Source organism: Heterodontus francisci, chromosome 23 (assembly GCF_036365525.1).
Source record: "Heterodontus francisci isolate sHetFra1 chromosome 23, sHetFra1.hap1, whole genome shotgun sequence".
Lineage (NCBI taxonomy): Eukaryota > Metazoa > Chordata > Chondrichthyes > Heterodontiformes > Heterodontidae > Heterodontus > Heterodontus francisci.
This window is the reverse complement of record NC_090393.1, coordinates 17,318,043-17,340,786: the sequence shown is the minus strand read 5'-3', so window position 1 is coordinate 17,340,786 and position 22,744 is coordinate 17,318,043. Positions and strand designations below refer to the sequence as shown.

Sequence of the window (22,744 nt, the reverse complement as noted above, 5' to 3'; positions counted from 1 at the left end):
AGATTGTTTTATATAGCTAAACTACAGTTCCAAATTTATTTCCAGATAAATCAATATACAGAAGCAGGAACATAGGCAAAACACTAAACTCAGAGGCAGGAATTTTACGGCGCCCCAATGAATGAGCTGGTGGCAGGGCCGGCCAAAAAACTGAGTGGCAGTTCCCACCTCCGCTGCAATTTTACGCAGGGCGGCGATGGCGAGAAACAGCCTGCTCGCCCCAGGCCAATCAAGGCCCTTAAGTGGCCAATTAACTGATAGTAAAGGGCCTCCTCCCTCTGGTGCAGGTATTTTACCTACGACGGTGGGTGGCAAAGGCCCCAAGAACACTGCCAGGCTTCTTGTGTGCTGGAGGTGTGGGGGAGGGGGGGCCACCTGATCGGGTACCCTGTGCCCCACAGAGGGTCACCCCCGAAGCCACCAATGCACAACATTCCAACCCCCTCCCCCCACCAACCGACCCCCCTTGCCTTGCTAGGGCCCAGCCAGTTATCTCCAGCGAGGCCCCAAAAACGCATCTGCTTTCTGGGGCCATCCTTCCTCTTCCTGCTAAAGTTGGGTGTAGTCCCAGCAGTGGCCACCGCTCCCAGTGGCGCTGCTGGGACTAAGAGCTGTCGGCCCGCTGATTGGCCAGCAGCTCCATTAGGCAGAACTTCCCGCCCAAGGCCAATTATGGGCCTGGGGAGCGAAAAATCCCAGGGTGGCTCCCCAGGGCCGGCGGAGGCGAGCTTGCCACTGCATTACGGCTGGTGGGCGGGGCCTTTCGCCCAACATTAAATTCCGGCCAGTATTTGTACAAGAAAATTATGGGTATGGTAGCGTGCTGGTTATATTACCGGACTGGTTATCCAGAGGTGGAATCATAGAAATTTACTGTATGGAAGGAGGCCATTTGGCCCATTGTGTCCACACTGGAATAATAATCCAGAGAACAGAACTCAACGCCTATCATGGTAGTTTGAGAATTTTAATTCCGTTTTTTAAAAAGTTGGTATCAGTTTAAGTGACCGTGCTGCTGTTGGATTGTTGTAAAAACCTAACTAGTTCACTAATGTCCTTTGGGGAAGGAAGCCTGCCATCCTTATCTGGCCTGGCCTATATGTGATTCCAATCCTACTCTAGCATGGTTGATTCCTAACTACCCTCCTAATTGCCAGAGCAAGCCACTCAGTTGTATCAAACTGCTCAAAAAGGAAATCCCACCATTAACTTCACAAGGCAACTAGCAATCGTCAATAAATGCCGACCTTGCCAGCAACGCCCACATCCTAAGAATATTTTAAAAATTGGAATTAGTCTTCAAGGGCTTAATGCATTTATTTTAAAAAGCCATTTCCTTAGTTTCTGGGCATGTAACAATTCCTTTGATCAAATGAGCTGAATCTTCTCATGCATTGGTAAATGGGCTGCAGTTGAAGTGCATCTTTCAAAATAAGAGGTAGAAAATGAGTTGCAAGCATCGAGGGACGAGGGGGCCTGAATTGTCTCTTCCAGAATTGCTGACTAATGGACTCTTCACATATACCCTTTGAACACAGAACTATCAATCAATCACAATTAATGGAACACAGCCAAAAAAACAATTACATGAAATGCTAATGAGAAATTAAACACATATCGTCTGGGGTTCGAACACCTGTTAAGACCCTTGCACAGTATATAGTTCAATTTACACCTTGATGAAGTCACCTTTATCTTACTTGATTTCTGATCAATGAGTTTTTCCTTTCTCGTAGCCTGACTGGCTGCTGCTGCCGTTCATTTTGTACCTAGTAAAGCAGTAGCCTGGATTTTACATCCTAGTTATTGTAACTATGTAAAATTACAGATAGAAACCCCTCTCTGTCATATACTATCACAGCTGGTTTTGCCTCAAATAATCTACCCACAAGTCCACTCTATACAGTGATCACCCTGTGTGTGACAAATATCAATCCGAAATAGAGTCATCGAGTTATACAGCACAGAAACAGGCCCATTTGGCCCATCAAGTTCATGCCAGCCATCAAGCACCTATCTATTCTAATCTATTTTCCAGTACCTGGCCCATAGCCTTGTATGCTCTGGTGTTTCAAGTGCTCATCTAAATACTTCTTAAATATTGTGAGGGTTCCTGCCTCTACTACCAGGCTGCCAGTGTGCTCTTGACCTACAGTGTTTAATTTGAAGTGTGTCTACTATTTATTTTTCCTGTACCACCTAGTGTTATCTTATGCACTTCAATGTGGTCCCAACTCAGTTTCTTCCTTTCAAGGATGAAAACCCCACATTTTCTCACTCTTTCCTCATAATTCAGTCTTCAGGCACCAGGCATTAATGTTGTAGCTCTTGCAGCACCACCCTGATGGTTTGAACAGCTCTCTTGTGTCTTAGTGACCAGAACTGGGAACAACAATAAAGCTTTTTCTGATTTTCACATTAAATCTCAGTTTCTTCATAAAACATTATAATCTGGAAATCTTGCTGCAAAATATTATTAAATGAATCTTTATATGTTTATTTTAAATAAGTTATAACGCCTATTTTAACTAGGTGTCATAACAGACAACGGAATATGCTAAGCATTTGTACAGTAATATTGCACAATGTAATTTCCAGTGTAATACAGACCAAAGTTTGTATCCATAGTGAAAAGAATCTTCTCATAAAAATAAAGTCGTTTCCAAAAGAGCTGTTCCATACAAAGGCAGAAACCTGTTATCTGGGCAAGGTGAGGTTGCTGGGTATGCAGTCATGTGGAAAGTTTCACTGGGAATGAAGAAACATTTTTAGGAGGCAAATTCCTGCCAGTCTCTGTTTCATCACAGGGCTAGATTTTTTTTTCTCTTTGCTAGTTTAAATAAATATTTAAACTATTGTTGTGCCTCCTATTACACTTTCTTAATTAATTTATTTGTCATTCAGAATTGATGTGCCGCTCATGGTCACAGTGTCACAAAAAATAATGGAAAACGATCAAGAAAATGGTCAGGCTTCACCCTGCAGGCAGTTGAAGGGGAGGTGAGACAGCATCACAAAATAAGTTTTAAAAATTCTTTGTCAGGATATGGGCATCGCTACCAAGGACAGCATTTATAGCCCATCACTAGTTGCCCTTGAGAAGGTGGTGGTGAGCCTTCATAAACCACTGCAGTCCCTGTGATGAAATTAGTGCAACAGTGCTGTTAGGTAGAGAGTTCCAGGATGGAGATGAAAAAGCCTGTTAAACTCATCTGAGCTCCAAGAAGTCACTACGGTTCCACGTCAGAGTATATAATGGTTTCCTAAATGATTACAGGGTTGAAATCCCCACTCCACTACTTGTAAACCCACTCCATCCTCATCAGGTCACTCCTCTAGGTTTTGCTATTGTTGCCAGTCTAGGAACAGTACATCCAATTTTGGTCTTTGTGTGGGATAGAAGTGGCTTTAAAAAATATATAAAAAGAATAAAACTGGAAAACCCTAAGCATCCACCCTCACATAAGAAAAAATATGGTATTATTTATTTGATATGGGCTTAAGATGTCCACTTTCTGTCTGCTTTGCAGTTCATTACAGTCAGCTCACTTGTGTACCAGCCCCCTCTCAGTCTATTTGGCTATGATTATCCAAACTGGACTATAACAGTAGGATATCTGATTGGGGCATCATCCTTTATGTGGATCCCAATATACATGGTGTATAAACTGGTATGGACCCCTGGTTCTCTTAAACAGGTAAGAATGTTACACTTGAAGTAATGACACTTTCCTCTTTTTATACCAATGCAACCATGGTTATTGTTTCTCTGAAGTTTCTTTTCTTGCTCCTCTGAAACTGCAGAAATGCATTTTCTTCCACTCTCTTCATCTTCACCTTGCTGAAATCAACTTTTATCACACAGTGATCGGCACAGTGGCGCAGTGGTTAGCACTGCAGCCTCACAGCTCCAGGGACCCGGGTTCAATTCTGGGTACTGCCTGTGTGGAGTTTGCAAGTTCTCCCTGTGTCTGCGTGGGTTTCCTCCGGGTGCTCCGGTTTCCTCCCACATGCCAAAGACTTGCAGGTTGATAGGTAAATTGGCCATTAGTAATTGCCCCTAGTATAGGTAGGTGGTAGGGAAATATAGGGACAGGTGGGGATGTGGTAGGAATATGGAATTAGTGTAGGATTAGTATAAATGGGTGGTTGATGGTCGGCACAGACTCGGTGGGCCGAAGGGCCTGTTTCAGTGCTGTATCTATAAACTAAACATTATCTTCATCTCTGTCTCAGTTTTCTTAGGATTTCAAAACTGTTGAACTCTTTACTTCTCTAAGTCTTCACATCTTCCTGCAAACAAGAGCCTTTTAAAACCCAAACTCGGTGTCATCTACTCAATACTTCATGAGTTACTTATGTCTCTTCTCTGCCGTTCATTCTTGCTAGTATACTGCATAGTGTCCTTCAGCAAGGATTCTCAGTGAAAAAAGTCTCTCTCTCTCTTTTCCCTCTTTTTTTCTCTAACCAGTAGTATAAATAGTAAAGGTACACGTTGCTGTTAACAGATGCAATCATGCATTAGTGTAAAGGGTTGAAGTGGCTGATGAATAAGAAATTTAAAATTTGTCCCATTCATGAGCGTGAAGTGTCACTGAATATGAAGCATAGTGCTTATCTAATTCAGGGATTTATTTGATTTAAGCTCTGCTACTGTTTGTAGATAGACCAAAGATTCAAATTTAAAATTCTTATTCTTGGCTTTAAATCCCTCCATTGCCTCACGCCTCCTAATCTCCACCCTACACCCGCTCCCCAATGTTCAATTCTTCTGACTAGCTTCCTTTACATCCTCTTGCTTCACCCATTATAGGTCCCATTATTCCATCCCTTAAACACATTCTCGTCTCCACTTTCCTCTCATCCTTTAAGACCATCCTCAAAACTTACTTGTGTCACCCCTCCTAATTGCTCCTTCTTGCACTTCTTGTTCATTTTTCTCACACTCTGAATAATATTGGATGTATTTCTACATTAAAGGACTATAAAAATGCAGATTATTATATATTCAATCTGGTGCTGTTTTTTGTATTTAAAAGAACATGAACACAGAATGTGTGTGGATTAGGGGAATTGAGCTTTTGAGCTTGTTCATTTGACAATGTTAAGATAGAAGTTTCTTGATAGCACAGGTTTTACAGAAAAACTATTTCTCATCCATAAAACCTCACACTGCACGTTCCCTTCTCTTGCACTCATGAGTTGAACAGGTAGGAAACCAGGGAGAGAGAACTGGAACGTGGAAGTCAATCTTGGACCGGCTTTCAAGAAGCTAGGTTGACAGCATCATTGATAGAGACCTAGGATCATATCACTCACATACATCCCAGTAGAGGAATGGTACACAGCCACAAGGCACTTGAAAAGCTAGGGAGAGAGAAAATAAAATAAAGAGGAGTGATAATTTTAAACTTGGGATTACAAACATGTGTAAAACTCTGTGCATTTGCACTATGTTAGTTCAACATGTACAACCAGCAATTTACAAATCTTTTTGGTGAAATATTTGGAATTTGTTTTAATCTGTTCAAATACATGTGATGTGATGACATAAAAATGATTGATATATTGAATTGAATTTTTGTGGTCATGTTAGTTCTGGGGAATGGAATACAGAGCTACCATGAAGCAATCCTAGATCTATGTACAAAGTAAAGCTCCTTCTTTCATTAAAAACTTTTGGTGAGGTGTACTAAGAGCTAATAATGAGGGAAAGGTCCCTCTACTGTGTGGTAACAATGTGTTTTAACTTAAACCTGTGATCAGAGCCCCCAACTGTACTGATGTGATGTTTCAGTTTCCTCCACTAACCATCCATGTGGCCTGTCTGAGTGAGACTGGTAGATTAGTTTTGTGCTGTGGACTTTCTTTGTTAGGAACTGGGTGGAGACTACCCAAGCTGATTTAATATAAGAGACAGGAGATTTACAACTCACTGATTTGGATTAGAGTCATCCCGGTTCAACTGATCATATCATCCAATTGTATCCAAAATTATTTTTCCCATTGAAACTCAATTTGTATTTCTAATCAATCAGTGTTTACATTGTGCCGTGCCTTCCAGTGCTCCCACTGTAAATGTCTCTAGAGATTCTGCACATATTCCACACCGCACAAAGTTCTGAGTTTAAGAAGCAAAACTGCTGGACGCCTTGCCATTTTTACCATGGGCGTAAATATTTTTCTTTGTCCACACAGCGGCTGGCAGTCTGCATTCGTCCAGAGAAGACAATCAGAGACCAGAAGCCTGATTCACTCTGCATGAATACCATCCCTTAATTCCTTGTACATACTGTGTGTAGAAACTTGACTTTGGGATTGACATGGATTTTTTTTTAAATCCATGAAAGAGTTTGTGTGACATAGAAAATGGAGAAGCTATTGTTATCACACATAACACTCCATCTTCACCAAGAACAAAAATATGAACTGGATCAAAGAATTCTGCAGCTTTGATGAAGAGGTTTGGATATTTGTAAACTCATTATTGTTAACTTATATAGATGGCAAGACCTTTTACTTTGTTCCTTTTGTAATTCTTAAGGGTGCATAAAAAATTCAAGAAAAAGTGCTGTTATGAAACTGTTAAGACCATTTTGCTAACTCACCAGGGACTACCATGGAGAAATTCTGATTTGTCAACTATGTAAGCCAAGTGTTTGAGATTTAAGTTAGTAACTGTCACAAGAATTTGTACTCAAAATACCCTCTCTATAAAGCGATGTAAAGGGGTCATTTGTAGTCTAGAGTTTAAAGGAGACCCTTGTTGTTGTGGCAGCAGTGACCAAAACTCGTCCCACACTAGAATTCCACAATAACTGGTTTTGAAAACTTCTGTTCCCACCTAGTGGAGAAATCTTTGTTCTAAATTGAGCCCTTGTGTCCCTCACTGTGCAGACCAGACATGAATGGGCAAATGTGGCACACAACTGATCACAATTGCTGGTTTAGCAGACGGGTGGTTTGCTGTCCCTTTTTCTCTCCATTTTTGAATATTAACATGAAGCTCATGGATGTTTTGTAACTTGGACTCAGCACACGTTTCACGGCTTATACTTGGAGTGTGTGTACTGGGCGCCATTGGTTTAAAAGAGATCATCAGCGACAGAGCTGGTGATTTTCAACTGTGTGCAACCTCTGACAGATTCAAATTGTCAGGAGACTGCAGTGAAAAACCTGAAAAATGTGTTTTGGCAACTTCTCCTAAAAGTTTAGTCACAATGTATTATATTGAGCCATACAAATCAGGAAGGTCCCAGGATCAATTCCCAGTCTTGCTGAGTTAGCTGATTTCAGTTAGGGAGATGGTAGATGCACAACAACTGGCCTTATTTTCCTAAGATCAGGAGGGAAAAAACGTAATCAGTTTTTTCACCCTTTTTTGCTATCCACTGTCCCCTGCATGTCTGGCCCCTGAGTGAAGACTGGATCAAACTCAGCTTTAATACCTCCCATGATCTACTACCATAGTGACTCACCATCAGGGTTCACACACATCATTTTGACAAAGGACCAAACAACTAAATGTGCCCATGCAAATAAACCCCATTATAAGCTTCAGGAGAGACAGGGAGAACATTATAGGGAATAGATTGGGAAGAGGAGTTTCTCTTTCCCAAATGGAACTCTCTTCTCTTAATTTCTCTGTATGATCGTTTACTCCCACTTTTCCTGTCTGTGTACGTTCTCCCTCTACCTTCGTCCCTTATTCCTTTTCCATGTCCTTTTATATTTTTCCTTTTTTTTTTAACTCCCACTCTCTACCCCTTCTCCCCAACAACTCACACATTGAGAAATGAAGTCAGAAGTTTGTAATGTGAGTAGCATTCAGAATCTCAGCAATCCTTCAGACCCTAACAAGTCACTGGATCTGAAGGAGACAAAGCACAGTACTGTCGCCTGGTGTTTGAACAGTGGTACTACATCAGTATAGTTGATAATCAGCCTGGCAGTGGTGGGCAATCAGGATCGGTTTTCTGTAAATCTCTCCCAGATAAAGTCATTGTCCCGACTCACGTGAAGCACAGGTACTTGGGTAAAGCATTGAGCGGCAGCCACACCAGTGAATCCAGCATGAGTCAAAAACGAAGTGAAGAAATTTGAGTGAAAGAAACGTAATTATTTAAAAATGCAATAGCTCCTTAAAAAGCCTCATATTTTGATAGTAGTAGTGAGCAACCCATTAGGGATAGGGTGAATAAATTAAACCTTGTTTCTTGACCTGAATTGGTTCACTATCCCTTTCCACCATGTAAAACAGATGGATTGTTCACTATAATCTTTAATTAATCAATAACAAAACCCATAAGACTGTCTCAGTGTTTATATAAAATGACACCAGGTAAATGTGTTAATTTTTTTTTTTGCAAATGTATTCTTGAAGAACAGTTGAAGGTTATGATTATTTTTAACTAAGATTTTGTAAAATAACATAAATATGTTTGTACTTTTGAAGAGTGCTCCTAGTTAAACCCACTCATTCGCATTGTGTGCATTTTTTAAATTGTAAGCTTTCTCAAGCAATGAATAAAATGTAAAGTGAGTGTTAATGGGTTATATCTAACTGCTGCAACTGTAACATGTATGTATGTGTGTAACTAACAGCCTTATGTAAAGAGTAATTTGAATGTAAATATCTCTGACCGTAGCTTTGTAAAAGAATGTTTTACAGTAATCTGTGGCAGGCAATGGTTAAGGTACATTCAGATTACCTCGTCAACAGAGTGGCACATGGTGTTAGTGCTAAGGACTGTAGAAAGGAGAGGTGGGTTGTGGCCACAATTTCTCTTTCTCCCATATAAAAGAGATGCTGAGGCATTTTCACAAAGCAGAGAGAATCAGATATCTTTAACCACGTATAGGTATCTTGTGACTGGTTTGAGATCCTGCCATTTGCAATGGGACAATTGTGTTTGGTACAGGTCTGGGAGACCCAAAAAGTGGAGGTAAAAAAAAATTGAACACCCTCAAAATGTCCTCAAAAATGCAAACTTTAAAAAATCAAACTATATAGTTATTTTTATTAAAATAAAAGCAAAATACTGCGGATGCTGGAAATCTGAAATAAAAACAAGAAATGCTGGAAATACTCAGCAGGTCTAGCAGCATCTGTGGAAAGAGAAGCAGAGTTAACGTTTCGGGTCAGTGACCCTTCTTTGGAACTGATAAATATTAAAAATGTCACAGGTTATAAGCAAGTGAGGTGGGGGTGGGGCAAGAGATAACAAAGGAAAAGGTGTAGATTGGACAAGGTCACATAGTTGACCAAAAGGTCACGGAGCAAAGGCAAACAATATGTTAATGGTGTGTTAAAAGACAAAGCATTAGTACAGATAGGGTGTTAACAGACTGAAGATTGAACAGCAGCAAGTACAAACATGAAAAAAACAGTGGGTAAGCTAACTGAACAAACTAAGATGAAATGAAATAAACATACAAAATAAAATTGTAAAAAATGTAAAAAAAGAAAAAATAACTAAAAATAAAAGTAAAATGGGGGGGCCCGTCATGCTCTGAAATGATTGAACTCCATGTTCAATCCGGCAGGCTGTAGTGTGCCTAATCGGTAAATTATCGGGGCCTGGGACAGTGAGGAGAGAGGAGGTAAATGGGCAGGTATTACACCTCCTGCAATTGCAGGGGAAAGTGCCATGGGAAGGGGACGAGGTGGTGGGGGTAATGGAGTAGTGGACCAGGGTGTCGCGGAGGGAACGATCCCTTTGGAATGCTGACAGGGGTAGAGAGGGGAAGATGCATTTGGTAGTGGCATCACGCTGGAGGTGGCGGAAATGGCGGAGGATGATCCTTTGGATATGGAGGCTGATGGGGTGGAAAGCGAGGACAAGGGGAACCCTGTCACGGTTCTGGGAGAGAGGGGAAGGGGTGAGGGTAGAGGTGCGGGAAATGGGCCAGACACGGTTGAGGCCCTGTCAACAACAGTGGGGGGGAATCCTTAGTTGAGGAAAAAGGAGGTCATATCAGAAGCACCATCATAGAAGATAGCATCATCAGAGCAGACGCGTCGGAGACGGAGAAACTGGGAGAATGGAATGGAGTCCTTACAGGAGGTAGGGTGTGAAGAAGTGTAGTCGAGGTAGCTGTGGGAGTTGGTGGGCTTATAATGGATATTCGTAGACAACCTATCCCCAGAGATGGAGACAGAGAAGACGAGGAACGGAAGGGAAGTGTCAGAGATGGACCATGTAAAGGTGAGAGAAGGGTGGAAATTGGAAGCAAAGTTGATAAAGTTTTCCAGTTTGGGGCAGGAGCAGGAAACGGCACCGATACAAGTCATCAATGTACCAGAAAAAGAGTTGGGGGAGGGGGCCTGAGTAGGACTGGAACAAAGAATGCTCGACATATCCCACAAAAAGACAGACATAACTAGGACCCATGCGGGTACCCATAGCAACACCTTTTACACCATCCTCCGCCATTTCCGCCACTTCCAGCGTGATGCCACTACCAAATGCATCTTCCCCTCTCTACCCCTGTCAGCATTCCGAAGGGATCGTTCCCTCCGCGACACCCTGGTCCACTCCTCCATTACCCCCACCACCTCGTCCCCTTCCCATGGCACCTTCCCCTGCAATCGTAGGAGGTGTAATACCTGCCCATTTACCTCCTCTCTCCTCACTGTCCCAGGCCCCAAACACTCCTTTCAGGTGAAGCAGCGATTTACTTGTACTTCTTTCAATGTAGTGTACTGTATTCGCTGCTCACAATGTGGTCTCCTCTACATTGGGGAGACCAAACGCAGACTGGGTGACCGCTTTGCGGAACACCTCCGCTCAGTCCGCAAGCAGGACCCTGAGCTTCCGGTTGCTTGCCATTTCAACACTCCCCCCTGCTCTCATGCTCACATCTCTGTCCTGGGATTGCTGCAGTGTTCCAGTGAACATCAATGCAAGCTCGAGGAACAGCATCTCATTTACCGATTAGGCACACTACAACCTGCCGGACTGAACATTGAGTTCAATAATTTCAGAGCATGACGGGCCCCCCATTTTACTTTTATTTTTAGTTATTTTTTCTTTTTTTACATTTTTTACATTTTTTATTGTATATTTATTTCATTTCATCTTAGTTTGTTCAGTTAGCTTACCCACTGTTTTTTTCATGTTTGTACTTGCTGCTGTTCAATCTTCAGTCTGTTAACACCCTATCTGTACTAATGCTTTGTCTTTCAACACACCATTAACATATTGTTTGCCTTTGCTCCGTGACCTTTTGGTCAGCTATGTGACCTTGTCCAATCTACACCTTCTCCTTTGTTATCTCTTGCCCCACCCCCGCCTCACTTGCTTATAACCTTTGACATTCCTAATATTTGCCAGTTCCGAAGAAGGGTCACTGACCCGAAACGTTAACTCTGCTTCTCTTTCCACAGATGCTGCTAGACCTGCTGAGTATTTCCAGCAGTTCTTGTTTTTATTTTATATAGTTATTTTTTATTATTATTTTAATATTAGTATGATTTTAACTCAATGACAGGAACAATTAACTGTCGTTAGCACATGCATAGTTGTTGGAGTGCATGACAATCCACAGCTTCAGACACTGACTTTTACCCGTTCCTTTATTCAGAAAGTTTGGAACTGCCCACTTTGAAAGTTGCCAGCTTTAATGTTTCTAACTAGCTATTTAGTTTCCCATTGTCATTCTCTCTGACCTAAAAGCACTGGTGCTGGGAGCTGTCTGTACTCCAGCACACCCAAGTGGACTCTAGTCATCCAGACTGTGAGGATCGGGTTGGGTTGGCATCCTTCTACGAAAGATAATGGACGCGCAGCAAACAATCCATTTAGGTGGGGTGTCTTCTCTTGGTGCACCTTTGCTGATGGCTGTGAAGGCCAATCCTTGACAGGCAGGTTCTGCCACAAGTGCTGCACCTGAAGCTGCCAAGTGACGCTGTGAGTTGTTGTTTTTGATGTTGGTGCCTGTTGCCAAGCTGCTGTAGCAACTGGTCATCATGGTAATGCACATCAGTCCACAAGATGTGTCACCATTTCCCTCTTTCACAAGCTAGTGATTCCCAGATGCTGTCGTCGATGTTTAGGGCCTTCATGTCATGCTTGCAAGCATCCTTGGAGCGGAGCTTTGTGCACCCCACTGGTCGTCTGGCCCCGGATACCTCACCATATAGAAGGTATGAGGATCCAGGAGGCTGTATAACCACACAAAGATTCACAGTCAAACCCAATTCTGACCTCACTCATGTATCGGTCTTCACTCATGGATCATGAATGCATCTTAGTTTAGTTTAGTTTTCCAGCAGGAATCACCAGACTGCAGTCAGAATATTGACTGATTTTTATTCTTGTCTTGAACCTTACAGTACTGTAGCACCCCACCACCCATCTGGCTGAGATCAGTTAACTTGGCAAAGACCAGGGTTCAAACTTGAAGCCTTCTTGCTCTGTATGGCTTAGTATCACAGTAGGTCGTGCATTTATTCAAAGAACCATTTGAAAACCTTTCTCCAGCTAAAAAAGCTACAGCTAAATAATGCAAGAGTTTAATCACTAAAAATTAGTTGCAGTGCACAGCAAACTTCACCAAGGGTTAAAATTCGACAGTAACCTTTTAATACTAAGCATCGCTCCCCCGCCCTCCCCACCACACTATGATTGAAGCAAACATTTTATCTTATTTAACCTAATTAACTGTGACTTCAAAATCATTCACTAAACTAAGCTTCCTACACCTCCTCTACACACACAAATATGATAAAAAATAAAGTAAATCAGCTCAATCACATCATAAACCAATTAAATGTGTGAGTTTTTAAAACAATCTCTGCCTCCCCATCAGTCAGTAGATTTTGGGTTCCATCCCCTCTCCAGAGATATGAGCACATAATTGAGGCTGACATTTCAGCGCTGCACTGTCAGAGATTTCGTTCTTCAGTTGAGATGTAAACCAGAGCCTCATTGGCCCTCTTAGGTGGATGTTAAAACTCCTATGGTACTATTCAAAGATAAGCAGGGGAATTCTCCCCGATGTCACAGTCAATATTCATTCCTCAACCAACATCATTAAAAACAGATTATTGGGTCAATTATCCCATTGTTGTTTGTAGGATTTTGCTTTGCCTAGTTTGCTGCTGTGTGTCCCTGCATTACATCAGTGACTTCATTGATTGTAAAGTGATCTGGGACATTCTGAGATTGTGAAAGATGCTATATAAATGCAATAAAAGCAAAATACTGCGGATGCTGGAAATCTGAAACAAAAACAAGAAATGCTGGATTCACTCAGCAGGTCTGGCAGCATCTGTGGAAAGAGAAGCAGAGTTAACGTTTCGGGTCAGCGACCCTTCTTCGGAACTGACAAATATTAGAAAAGTCACAGATTATAAACAAGTGAGGTGGGGGTTGGGCAAGAGATAAATGCAAGTTCATTCTCTTTCTTTACTTGATAGGCTGTAGTGCATTGTTAATCAAATCAGATGGGAAGACCAGGCATTTCCCCAAACAAAATATTCATACTTAACAGTTAACAAAGCAGAAAGGTTGTGTCGACAACTTGGGTTCGGAGACCTCACCAACTCCACTGAAGAAAGCCAATGGTTTGGTTGAAAACAAAGCACAGAACATCAAAAAACATGGGAAAAAATTGCTAACTCTAACTCAGTCTTTCCCAGAATTGCAACGATGTTAAATGTCTGACAGGTTTCATTTTACAATCTTCAAGGGTTTTAAAAGGAAAGATTTACCTTCTTTAATCTAGTCGGATGCTGACCTGAACTATTGGATAAAGCAAGTGACAATGAATGGAACATTCCCCGCCCCTCCTCATTGGAGGAACAAGGTGTGAATGATGTCATCGCGTACGGCGACGTTCCCGCGTGGTGCGCGACATGATCACGTGTTGCGCGCCCACCCGGAGGGTGCTAGGACCCGGCTGCGGCGCAGAATGGGTCCTTTCTTCCTCGGCTTTCTCGCCGCTTTATTCACAATCATCGTGAGCCAGAACCAACCGTCAACTTCCCGGGACCGGCCCTTCAGTATCCTGAGGCAGCAGAACCTTGGTAAGAAGTGCTGACGGATAAAACTAGGCCGCTTGCCTGCGGGGTGGTAGTGGTGGTGCAGAGACCGGGCAGATGGAGCACGGCGGCGGCCGGCTCGCCGCGAATGTGTCGGGGAGAAGTTGACCCTTTAAGAGAATTAAAGGTGGGGGGAAAGCATCCTGCTGTTGACTGCAGGGCAGTGGTCAGCACTCTTGCCTCTGTGTCAGGTTGTGGGTTCAAGTCCCACCCCAGACACTTAGCAGAAAAATCTAGGCTGACGCTCCAATGTAGGACTGAGGGAGTGCTGCATTGTCTTTCCTTCGCAACATTAAATAAAGGCCCCGGCTACTCTCACAGGTGAGAAAGGGGGAATTTTCCCTGGTGTCCTAACCAATATTTACCTTTAAATTAACATCACCAAAAAAAACCGATTATCTGGTTATTGTCACAAGCTCCTACAAATAGCAAATTGTTGGCTGTTTCCTGCATTACAACAGTGACCATACTTCAAAGTTATGTGTGGACTGAGTTGCAGAACCACCTAATTGAGATACCTGAGAAAGCCTAATATATGTGGAAATGTACCTCAGCAGAATACCCCCTAAGGAGAAGAAAAGCAGTTATTTTGTTTACAAAATTAATTTCTCCAGATTAGCATTTGAGTAATATTTGGTACAAAGCGCCTTTTGCTGCTGTTCCGGTCTTTTATTTTCTTTCCAGCATTTGGTAGATTGACTGATGACTTAACCTCTTAACTTTCTTCATGGTTTACTTTGTGACACAGTCCAGGGAACAGGAAAAGATTGCTGACTGCATTATTTAAGTCATTTTTATTATGGAACCAATTCTTCCCCCCCCCCCCCCCCCCTCCCACTGTGCTAAATTTGGCCCATTTTTCCTCATACATGTACTAGTTGCCATAATTTTTCTGATTCTGTTTCAGATCTTGCCTAATTTTTGGGGGAGGTGGGGAAATGTGGTGGTTTAAAGGTCCATACCAAAGCATTGCTGTCCTGTAGCTGTGAGCTGAGAGTTCAACTTTCATATGAGTGGAGAACTAAGTTAAAGTTGTGACATTAAACATTACTGGTGGGTTACCATTTACCTTCAAGACTGCGATCAATAGATTTTTGGACTCAAGTGAATCAAAAGATATGGGGATCGAGTGGAAAAGTGGAGTTTGGGTCAAGGATCAGCCATGATCTTATTGAATGGTGGGGCAGTATGGCCTATTCCTGTGCCTTTTTCTTATGATCTTGTATGATCTTTGCCATTACGGATGGTTTGCTTCAGTAGACGGGATGTAAAATATTTCTCGCTTTACTGAACACATTTAATATAATTTTTTACATTTAAAACTGCTTCAGTAGTTTAATTTATTTGTTTTCCTCATGCAGCTCTGAGTGTCAGTGTTCTGAGCATTCTGCTACTTATCATGATTTTAATGATGATCTGCGTGTACAAACCCATCCGTCGGCGGTAAAAGATTCGCTGTTTCGTCGTGGAATGTCTGTTGAATAGAGATATTTGTTAATATTTAGAAAGATAAAACCTGCATCCCTGTTGGCCAATCATCTACTTGTGCAGCACATCACTTTGGTACAGTATCGCATTGTGACATCTTTATTTGCTGCACTGTGAAGAATTGGAACATTTTTAATGAGGCAGCTGCTCTTCCTTACACAAGTCGTGGTTGTGAGTCAACACACAAGGATCTGGTTAGAAGTGACCGTGGCTACTGGTCAAACAACCTGTGAAAATCCTGTGAAATTCAACTGGGTGGGAGGGGAGGAGATGAGATATATACGCACTGTTTTAAAGTTTACAAAGTAGTCATAAGCACTGGGGACTGATATAATGGATATCATACTAATGTCATAAGTTCTCAGATTTTATCCTTATGATTACAAATAGGTTGTGGTGGCAAACTGACATTACTTTTAGCTGCTCTTATTTTTACCCCACCCCAGCACTTAGTGCTGTAATCTCTGGCTGAGAGGAGGGATAGCTAAGTGAGCTACTCCCAATGCTGCTCTTAGTGGTCTCTAGAAGGTGGGTGATTGACCTGAGATGGGTAACTTCCTTTTCTGGCACCTTCCTTGTGCGTAAAGCACTTGGCCCCTGCACTGCATCTCATCCAGAAAACCACAACAAAGGTCTGGGGATCATCCTATGCTGAAAGGAGGACATGAACCCCACACCTTACCCTGTGGTCTAGCCAACTCAATGTGCCATCTTCAATTCTTTATTTTCTTTCCACATGGTAGGAGTGAATTTCTGTTTATGGGCCTGGGGTGAAGATTTGTTTGAAATTCAGTAAATTGTTATGGCAGAATCATGCACGTGACTGATCCAGGTGATGTTTGAAATTATTCTTGTCTGGTATATTGCACTATGTATTTTACCATTGGTCCCACTACTCTCATTTAACACCCCCCCTCCCCCCCCCACCGCCCCCCACAACAACCTTCAAACAAAAGAAACACTTTTGGAGAGATAAAGGTATGGAAACTGAACATTTTTGCCCCAAAGGAAATACAGACTGCATTTTCAAGGATTCCTTGTCTGGGATTTCATGGCAGAACAATTGCAAAGATTTTTTTTTCATCTTAAATTTGAATTTGTCTTTAGCAAATCAGGATAAAGCAGTGATTTTATTTGAAATTAAGTGGCAAGACATTGACAAATCCTGAAATTAATGAGTGTTAAGTTCCGTTATGATTGACTGTCCAGGTAAATAAAGAATTGGATCAGATTTTCAAAAAATTCCAAAAGCAAAAAATTGTAAATCTGAACAAAAATAGAAAAAGCTGAGATACTCAGCAGATTGGGCCGTATTGATAGAGAAACAGAATGCAGTCAGTCAATGTTTCAGGTCTTCCTCCAGCCCTATGGAATGGTCTTTAAACCTGAAAAGTCAGTGACCTACTTCTGTTTCTCCACAGATGCTGCCTAACCAGCTAAGCATTTAAAAAAACAAACTTTTGTTCAGGTTAGTCTTTCAACGTACACTGGAGACGAGTTGTGGCAGTTAATTAAATAATAGCAAAACTTTTTTAATTTTTAAAAGAAAATTATTAATACCACTGACATAATGTTACTCCTTCACATCTTGTCAGCCGTTATCCATAATACTTTTGGTGTTGAATAATTAATGTTGAAATATTGAAATAATTGATCTGCAGCCAAGAGGATTTTTTTGCTTCAGTGATCTGCTTAACATGTTGCACCACATGGAGGATACCCGAGGCTCTTTTGGTACATTTCTGTCCATTGATAACACTTTTTTTTGTCCAAGAAAATATCCTGATTGGAAGCAGATCTTGTCTTAGAGCCTATTAGAAATGGGTTGTATTCCCCATAACTACTATTAATGTGCTTTGACTATTTTGGTGGGTTTTAAATGTGGAAGTAACTTGTAAATCTTTACTTTTTATTGCCGCTTGTTTCTGTTCTGAATTTTTGTCAGTAGTTGTGTTTTCTGATATGTTTTACACATCGCTATATGTTTTATTATGGTGATATTTCAAGATGTTTCATTCCTCCCAGAGCATGGTTCCTTTCACTGAGCCTTCCTTGATGTACAGATAACAAGAGGCCTGTTTCAAATTCTTCCAAAGGCTTGAGAGAAACACTAATCTGTTTTTAATGCAGCATGCACCTTTTTAAGATGTGCCTAGTAGCTCATGAGTTTTTGGTTTGTGCTTGTTGGAAACAAAATCTATCTGACTGAAAAGTACAGAAGAAACAAATTGAATTACAGACCTGAATACTCTTGAGCTGTGCACCCTAACTGGACTTGCTTTGTCCCACAAATTAAAGCTTGTCTCTTGGCACACCTGAGTTTAAAGAAGTCTACTGTAATGTCTGCCGTATTAATGCTACTAAAGCTAAGCACCTAATTTTATTTTGCACTGATTGTTAATGTAAACATAACAAACATGAACTAGAATTTTTGTTTTTTAATACTTTTTGCACACTTGACAAGCTTTTTAAAAATAAAGTTTTAAATTTCTGTCATTAGTGTAACTGAAATGTTCCGAAATCCCATAATGGTCTTTTTGAAAGATCAGTAGTATGTGGGTTTTACCTGTATGATTCTGATACCCCTTTTTCTTTGGGGAGATGTTGAGCGAGTTGCTTTCTCTTGGTACCATAAGGGTTTTTTAAAAGAATGTTGCTGCTCCAATTTCTGTACCAACCTCCTTCATTGCTCTGCCTGTTTACTTCCCCGCCTGGTGCTTTTTTTCTGTCCAGAACTGGAGTAGATGCGTTCAGTGGAAGTTTACAAGATTCATGAAAAATTGGGTCTCTGCTACTGGTAAAGTCGGTCAGTATGTTTGTATTGTCAAGTGCTGTTAGTTGCATTCTGTCAAAGTGTCTGAAGGCTGGGGTTCATTGTCCAAGGTGCTACTTTTTTGTTAGAGTAATTTTTCATTCCCAACAAATGCAAATCTATCTCTCATCCTTCTTTCTAAAAACCATTTTAATGAGCTAGTTTCAAATCCTTCTGTATTTTGTTTTGGTTAGAAGTCTGGAAAGGACATTATGGTCAACCAATCTTTGGTGTAAAAAGTTACTATGGATCTGATTGGTTTTGTACAAAAGGAAGGGGTTTGAGTTTTGAAAATGAGTTAATGGTTTGAATTTAATTGGGGAAATCTTTTGTTTGGATTATGATTGAGAGTGTTACAATCTGGCTTATTGAGGAAAAGGAGATGAGAGGAGAAATCTTCAAGATTTGAGAAATAGGAAGGTCAGAGAAAGGGAGGAAGAAGTATTTGAGGGAGAGGAAGGTAGGTTGGCTTTAATTAAGAGTAAGTAGTTTACAATTTAAAAATATAATTTTGTTCTTTTATAGCAGGTAAGCTATACCAGATTCCAGAAACGAGATTAGTAGTTGTTCAGATTACAGTTTAGTTTTAATGTAGGGCTAACAATTATTACTCTTTGTTGCTAAGGAACTGAAGGACCACAAATTATTTATTCAATGTTTTCTGTGTCTATAGTGCGTCTCTTTGTAACTTGTGTTCACCTGTCATCCACACATCCACGCTTTCCACCAGGATTTACTGAATGTTCTCCACCACCCCCTCCCCATTATTCCATGGGTGATCAAGCCATATTAATGCTTCTAAAGTTGCTGTTGGTGTGATCAATTAATTCAGCACAGAACAGCGATAAATGACAGCTCAGTTGCTCTTTGGACGGTGACTTTTAAAATAATGGTGGAAAATCTATTCTGTATCCTTCAGTCAACTTATCAGTTCTAATGGTATGGTCTGGAAGCTATGCAATTAAACAGAACCTATTGTATGCCCTATATAACATAATTGGTGCTTTTCAAAGGTCCTGTGACTTTAGTGAAGGACTAAAATGCAATTTGTAGGATCTTTTATGGCAAGTGAAAGGACAGTTAAAGTGTACAGTTACTGGTGCAATATTCTGTATGTAGTCATTACATTGGGCCTCATAACTTGAGTATGTGGAAAATTGATGGTTACTTGGTTTTAATCAATGTACCGCATTAATTAACTTTAGAAATGTTTTTCTTTCAATGTTAACATTACTGTTTTTTTGCGTCATTTGGTGTATTTTGTCGATTATTATTGAAGATTTTAAAATGGGAGTGTCCTCTTTGGACCCCCTCCCTTTTTATTGACAAGTTTTGGGGGAAAACAATCAGATCAGTTCTTTGAATCAATAAACTTAATGTTTACTAATCTTTGTAAAATATCGTGTGGTTTCTGTCTTTAAAAACTAGCTTGACAATTTTAAATGTGTTTTATCCCTCCAAAAATTGTATTGTAGAACTTCCTCTTTGAAGCGTTTATCAATTTTTATTTAAATGGGAAATGGGTTCAGCATAACTTCCCTGCTTTTGTACTTAATACCATGATTTATGAAGCCAAAGATCCCATATGCCATGCTAACTGCTCTTTCAATATGACCTGCCACCTACAAGGATCTGTGCACATGAACCCTTCCCCTAGGTTCCTCTGTCCCTGCTCACTCATTAGAATGGTGCCATTTAGTCTTTATTGCCTCTCCCTAACTCTTTTGCCAAAATGTATCACCTCACACTTCTCTATTAAATTTCATCTGCCACTTGTCAGCCGATTCTAAGCCAACTATGTCCTATTGTAGTCAATTGGTATCATCCTCGCTATTTTTATGTTTGTGTGTGTATTAACACACCCTTGGGGGAACACCACTGTCTACCATCCTCCAGTCTGAAAAACAACCATTTACCACAACTCGTTGTTTTCTGTCCTTGAACCAATTTTTTTTACAAAGTGATTCCTGACCACGTAGCCCAGCGCTGCCGTCATCAAAGCGCTCCCAGCTTCACACATGCGCAGAACGGACCCTTGCTGTCAGTATGGTGCTGTGCATGTGCAGCCTACGTTAGCACTCGCTTGCCAGGACTAATTCGCGTGTGCGAACAAAAATGTTATCACGTACTGCAACATCTGCTTGCCGCTTGCTCCCTGCCTCTCCACTTCTCCCTTGGCTGCTCGCTCCCAGCTTCACTGCTTCCTGCCCTCTGCTCTGTCTCTGCTTCCCCGCTACTGGTCCCTGCTCCCTCCCGTGATAGCTGCCTTTCTTCCCTGCATAGAGGAAGCGGTGGAATGAGAAACAAGGTAGGCAAAGGAGGGGAGGGAGACTGTGAGCAGGACGGAATGGGGAGCAGAAGTAGGAAGGAGCAGGAGGCAGAGCAGAGAGGAGGAAACGGCGAGGCTGGGAGTGAGTGGCCCACAGGTTGTGGGGGGTGGGGGGGGGGGGGGGGGAGAGAAGTGGCGAGGCATGGAGCAAGTGGTGAGCAGATGGGCGTGGTAGGCAGCAGCGAAGAGAAGTGTGATGGCAGGAGGGAGCAGGGTATTATTGGGGTGGAAGGGCGATCACAGCCACTGTATTTGGGTTTCATTTGTTTTTGTGATAAGTTGAGCAGTGTCATCTGTTCTACTGGCAGCTGCCAAAAATATCAGACCGTGATGTTTTGGTGCATGAGGCTGTATTCGCGCATGTGCAAGTACTGTGCCACCTAGTGGTTGCGTTGTCAACAATCGCAACCATCAATATCCAAATTGATACTGACCGTCCTATTCCATGAGCCTCACTTTTGTTGACCAACCTCTTATGTGGTACTTGGTCAAACTCTTTTTTAAAATCCATATAGACATCTATTGCATTCCCTTTCGCAACCTTCTGTTACTTCATCAAAAAAAATCCATTAGTCAAGCATGATCTGTCCTTTACAAATCTGTGCTGGCTCTCCTTAACTGGCACTTGGAGAGGTTTGAGTTAGTTGATTTTTTTTTTCTCATTGCTTCTAAAACCTTACCCACCACTGATAAACCAACCAGCCTGTAATTACTAGGACTGTCCTTACACCCTTCCTTGAGTAAGGGTATCAGATTTACCACTCTCAAATCCCCTGGCACCTCCCATTTCGAGGGAAAATTGGAAGATTATAGCAAACCTTTGCGCTAGCTCCATCCTCAGTTCCTTTAGCAACTTGGGATGCAAGCTATCCAGATCAGGTGACTTACCCACTCTAGCCAGCCTTTCCAGTGTATCATATCAATTTTCACCCCATCCATTACCTCCTACCATCTCCACCTTTACCGATTATTTATTTAGTCAGCATTCTCTTCCTTAGTAAACACTTGCCCTGCGCCTCTAAGCATACATCACCTTCTTTGTCCCTAATAGACCCCACCCCACCTCTTACTACCCACACTATTTACATGCTGGTAGAAGATTTTTGCGTTACCTTTTATGTTAACTCATTATTCTCACGGTCTGTTGGCCAATCTTATTTTCCTTTTCACTTCCCTTTTTAACTTATTGTATTTGGCCTGGGTCTTGCATGAATAATTCACCTGACGTGCATCATACACCATTTTTTTTGTTTCATCATCCATGGAGCCCTGGTTTTGGTTTCCCTGCCTTTCCCTTGTGGTAACGTACCGAGCATGTACCTGAAACATCTCTTCCTTTAAAGATCCCCCATTTTTCCATTACAGTTTCTCGTGTCAAAGTTTGGTTCCATTTACCTAGTTAAATCACCTCTCTACCCACTGAAGTTAGCCTTCTTTCAACTGGCCATCCATAAGGTGATATAGGTTATCAGCAGTAGCAGAATTGTCTTCCACCACACACTAATGCCATGGGCTGACAGCTCCTTCAATCCAATCACCACCAAAGCCAGGAGACCAACCCTGGTTCAATGTGAAGTACAGAAATACATGCTCGGACCAGCACCAAGCATACCTTAAAGTGAGATATGATCTACAGCATGCAGTGCAGTAATTCACCAATGTTACTTTGATACTATCTCTACAGCAACACTGTGGGAACATCTCCAAGTCACATACCATCCTGCCTTTGACATATATCAGCATTCCTTCACACTCCCTGGGTCAGAATCCTGGAATTCTCTAGCTAACACCATTTGTAGGAGTTCTAGCACCACAAGCACTGCAATGGTTCAAGGGGAATGCCTACTACTTTTTCAGTGAACTAGAGATTAACAAATACATGTGTACGTACTGGAGTTTTAGCTGATTGGGGATCCGTGAGTATTCTTATGTGCAACTTTGCCTAACTCAAATTTCTGATTTAAACTGAGGTAGAGTTTCTGACCATGCAGAATATATATGGTCCTAAGAAGCAAGCTTCAGGACGAGAATTTTTTTTGTTTGATGTTAAAGAAGCCAACAATTCATT

General features: G+C 41.5%; 2 protein-coding genes across 8 annotated transcripts in view; both read left to right on the top strand.

Moving 5' to 3' along the window:
• The window catches only part of slc6a4b (solute carrier family 6 member 4b), a 38,407-nt gene extending 32,128 nt beyond the window's left edge, over window positions 1-6,279 (top strand). Inside the window, exons 12-13 of the mRNA XM_068055480.1 lie at window positions 3,531-3,698; window positions 6,199-6,279. Of these exons, the coding sequence (XP_067911581.1) occupies window positions 3,531-3,698; window positions 6,199-6,279 (249 nt within the window). The remainder of the gene's footprint in view (window positions 1-3,530; window positions 3,699-6,198) is intronic.
• Window positions 6,280-13,868: 7,589 nt separating this feature from the next.
• git2a (G protein-coupled receptor kinase interacting ArfGAP 2a) overlaps window positions 13,869-22,744 on the top strand; it is a 145,808-nt gene continuing 136,932 nt past the window's right edge. For 6 of the 7 annotated variants that reach the window (XM_068054770.1, XM_068054771.1, XM_068054775.1 and 3 more), the window contains exon 1: window positions 13,869-14,032. In XM_068054770.1, the coding sequence (XP_067910871.1) occupies window positions 13,918-14,032 (115 nt within the window). In that variant the 5' untranslated portion in view covers window positions 13,869-13,917. The remainder of the gene's footprint in view (window positions 14,033-22,744) is intronic. The other variant, XM_068054777.1, reaches the window with a different exon arrangement.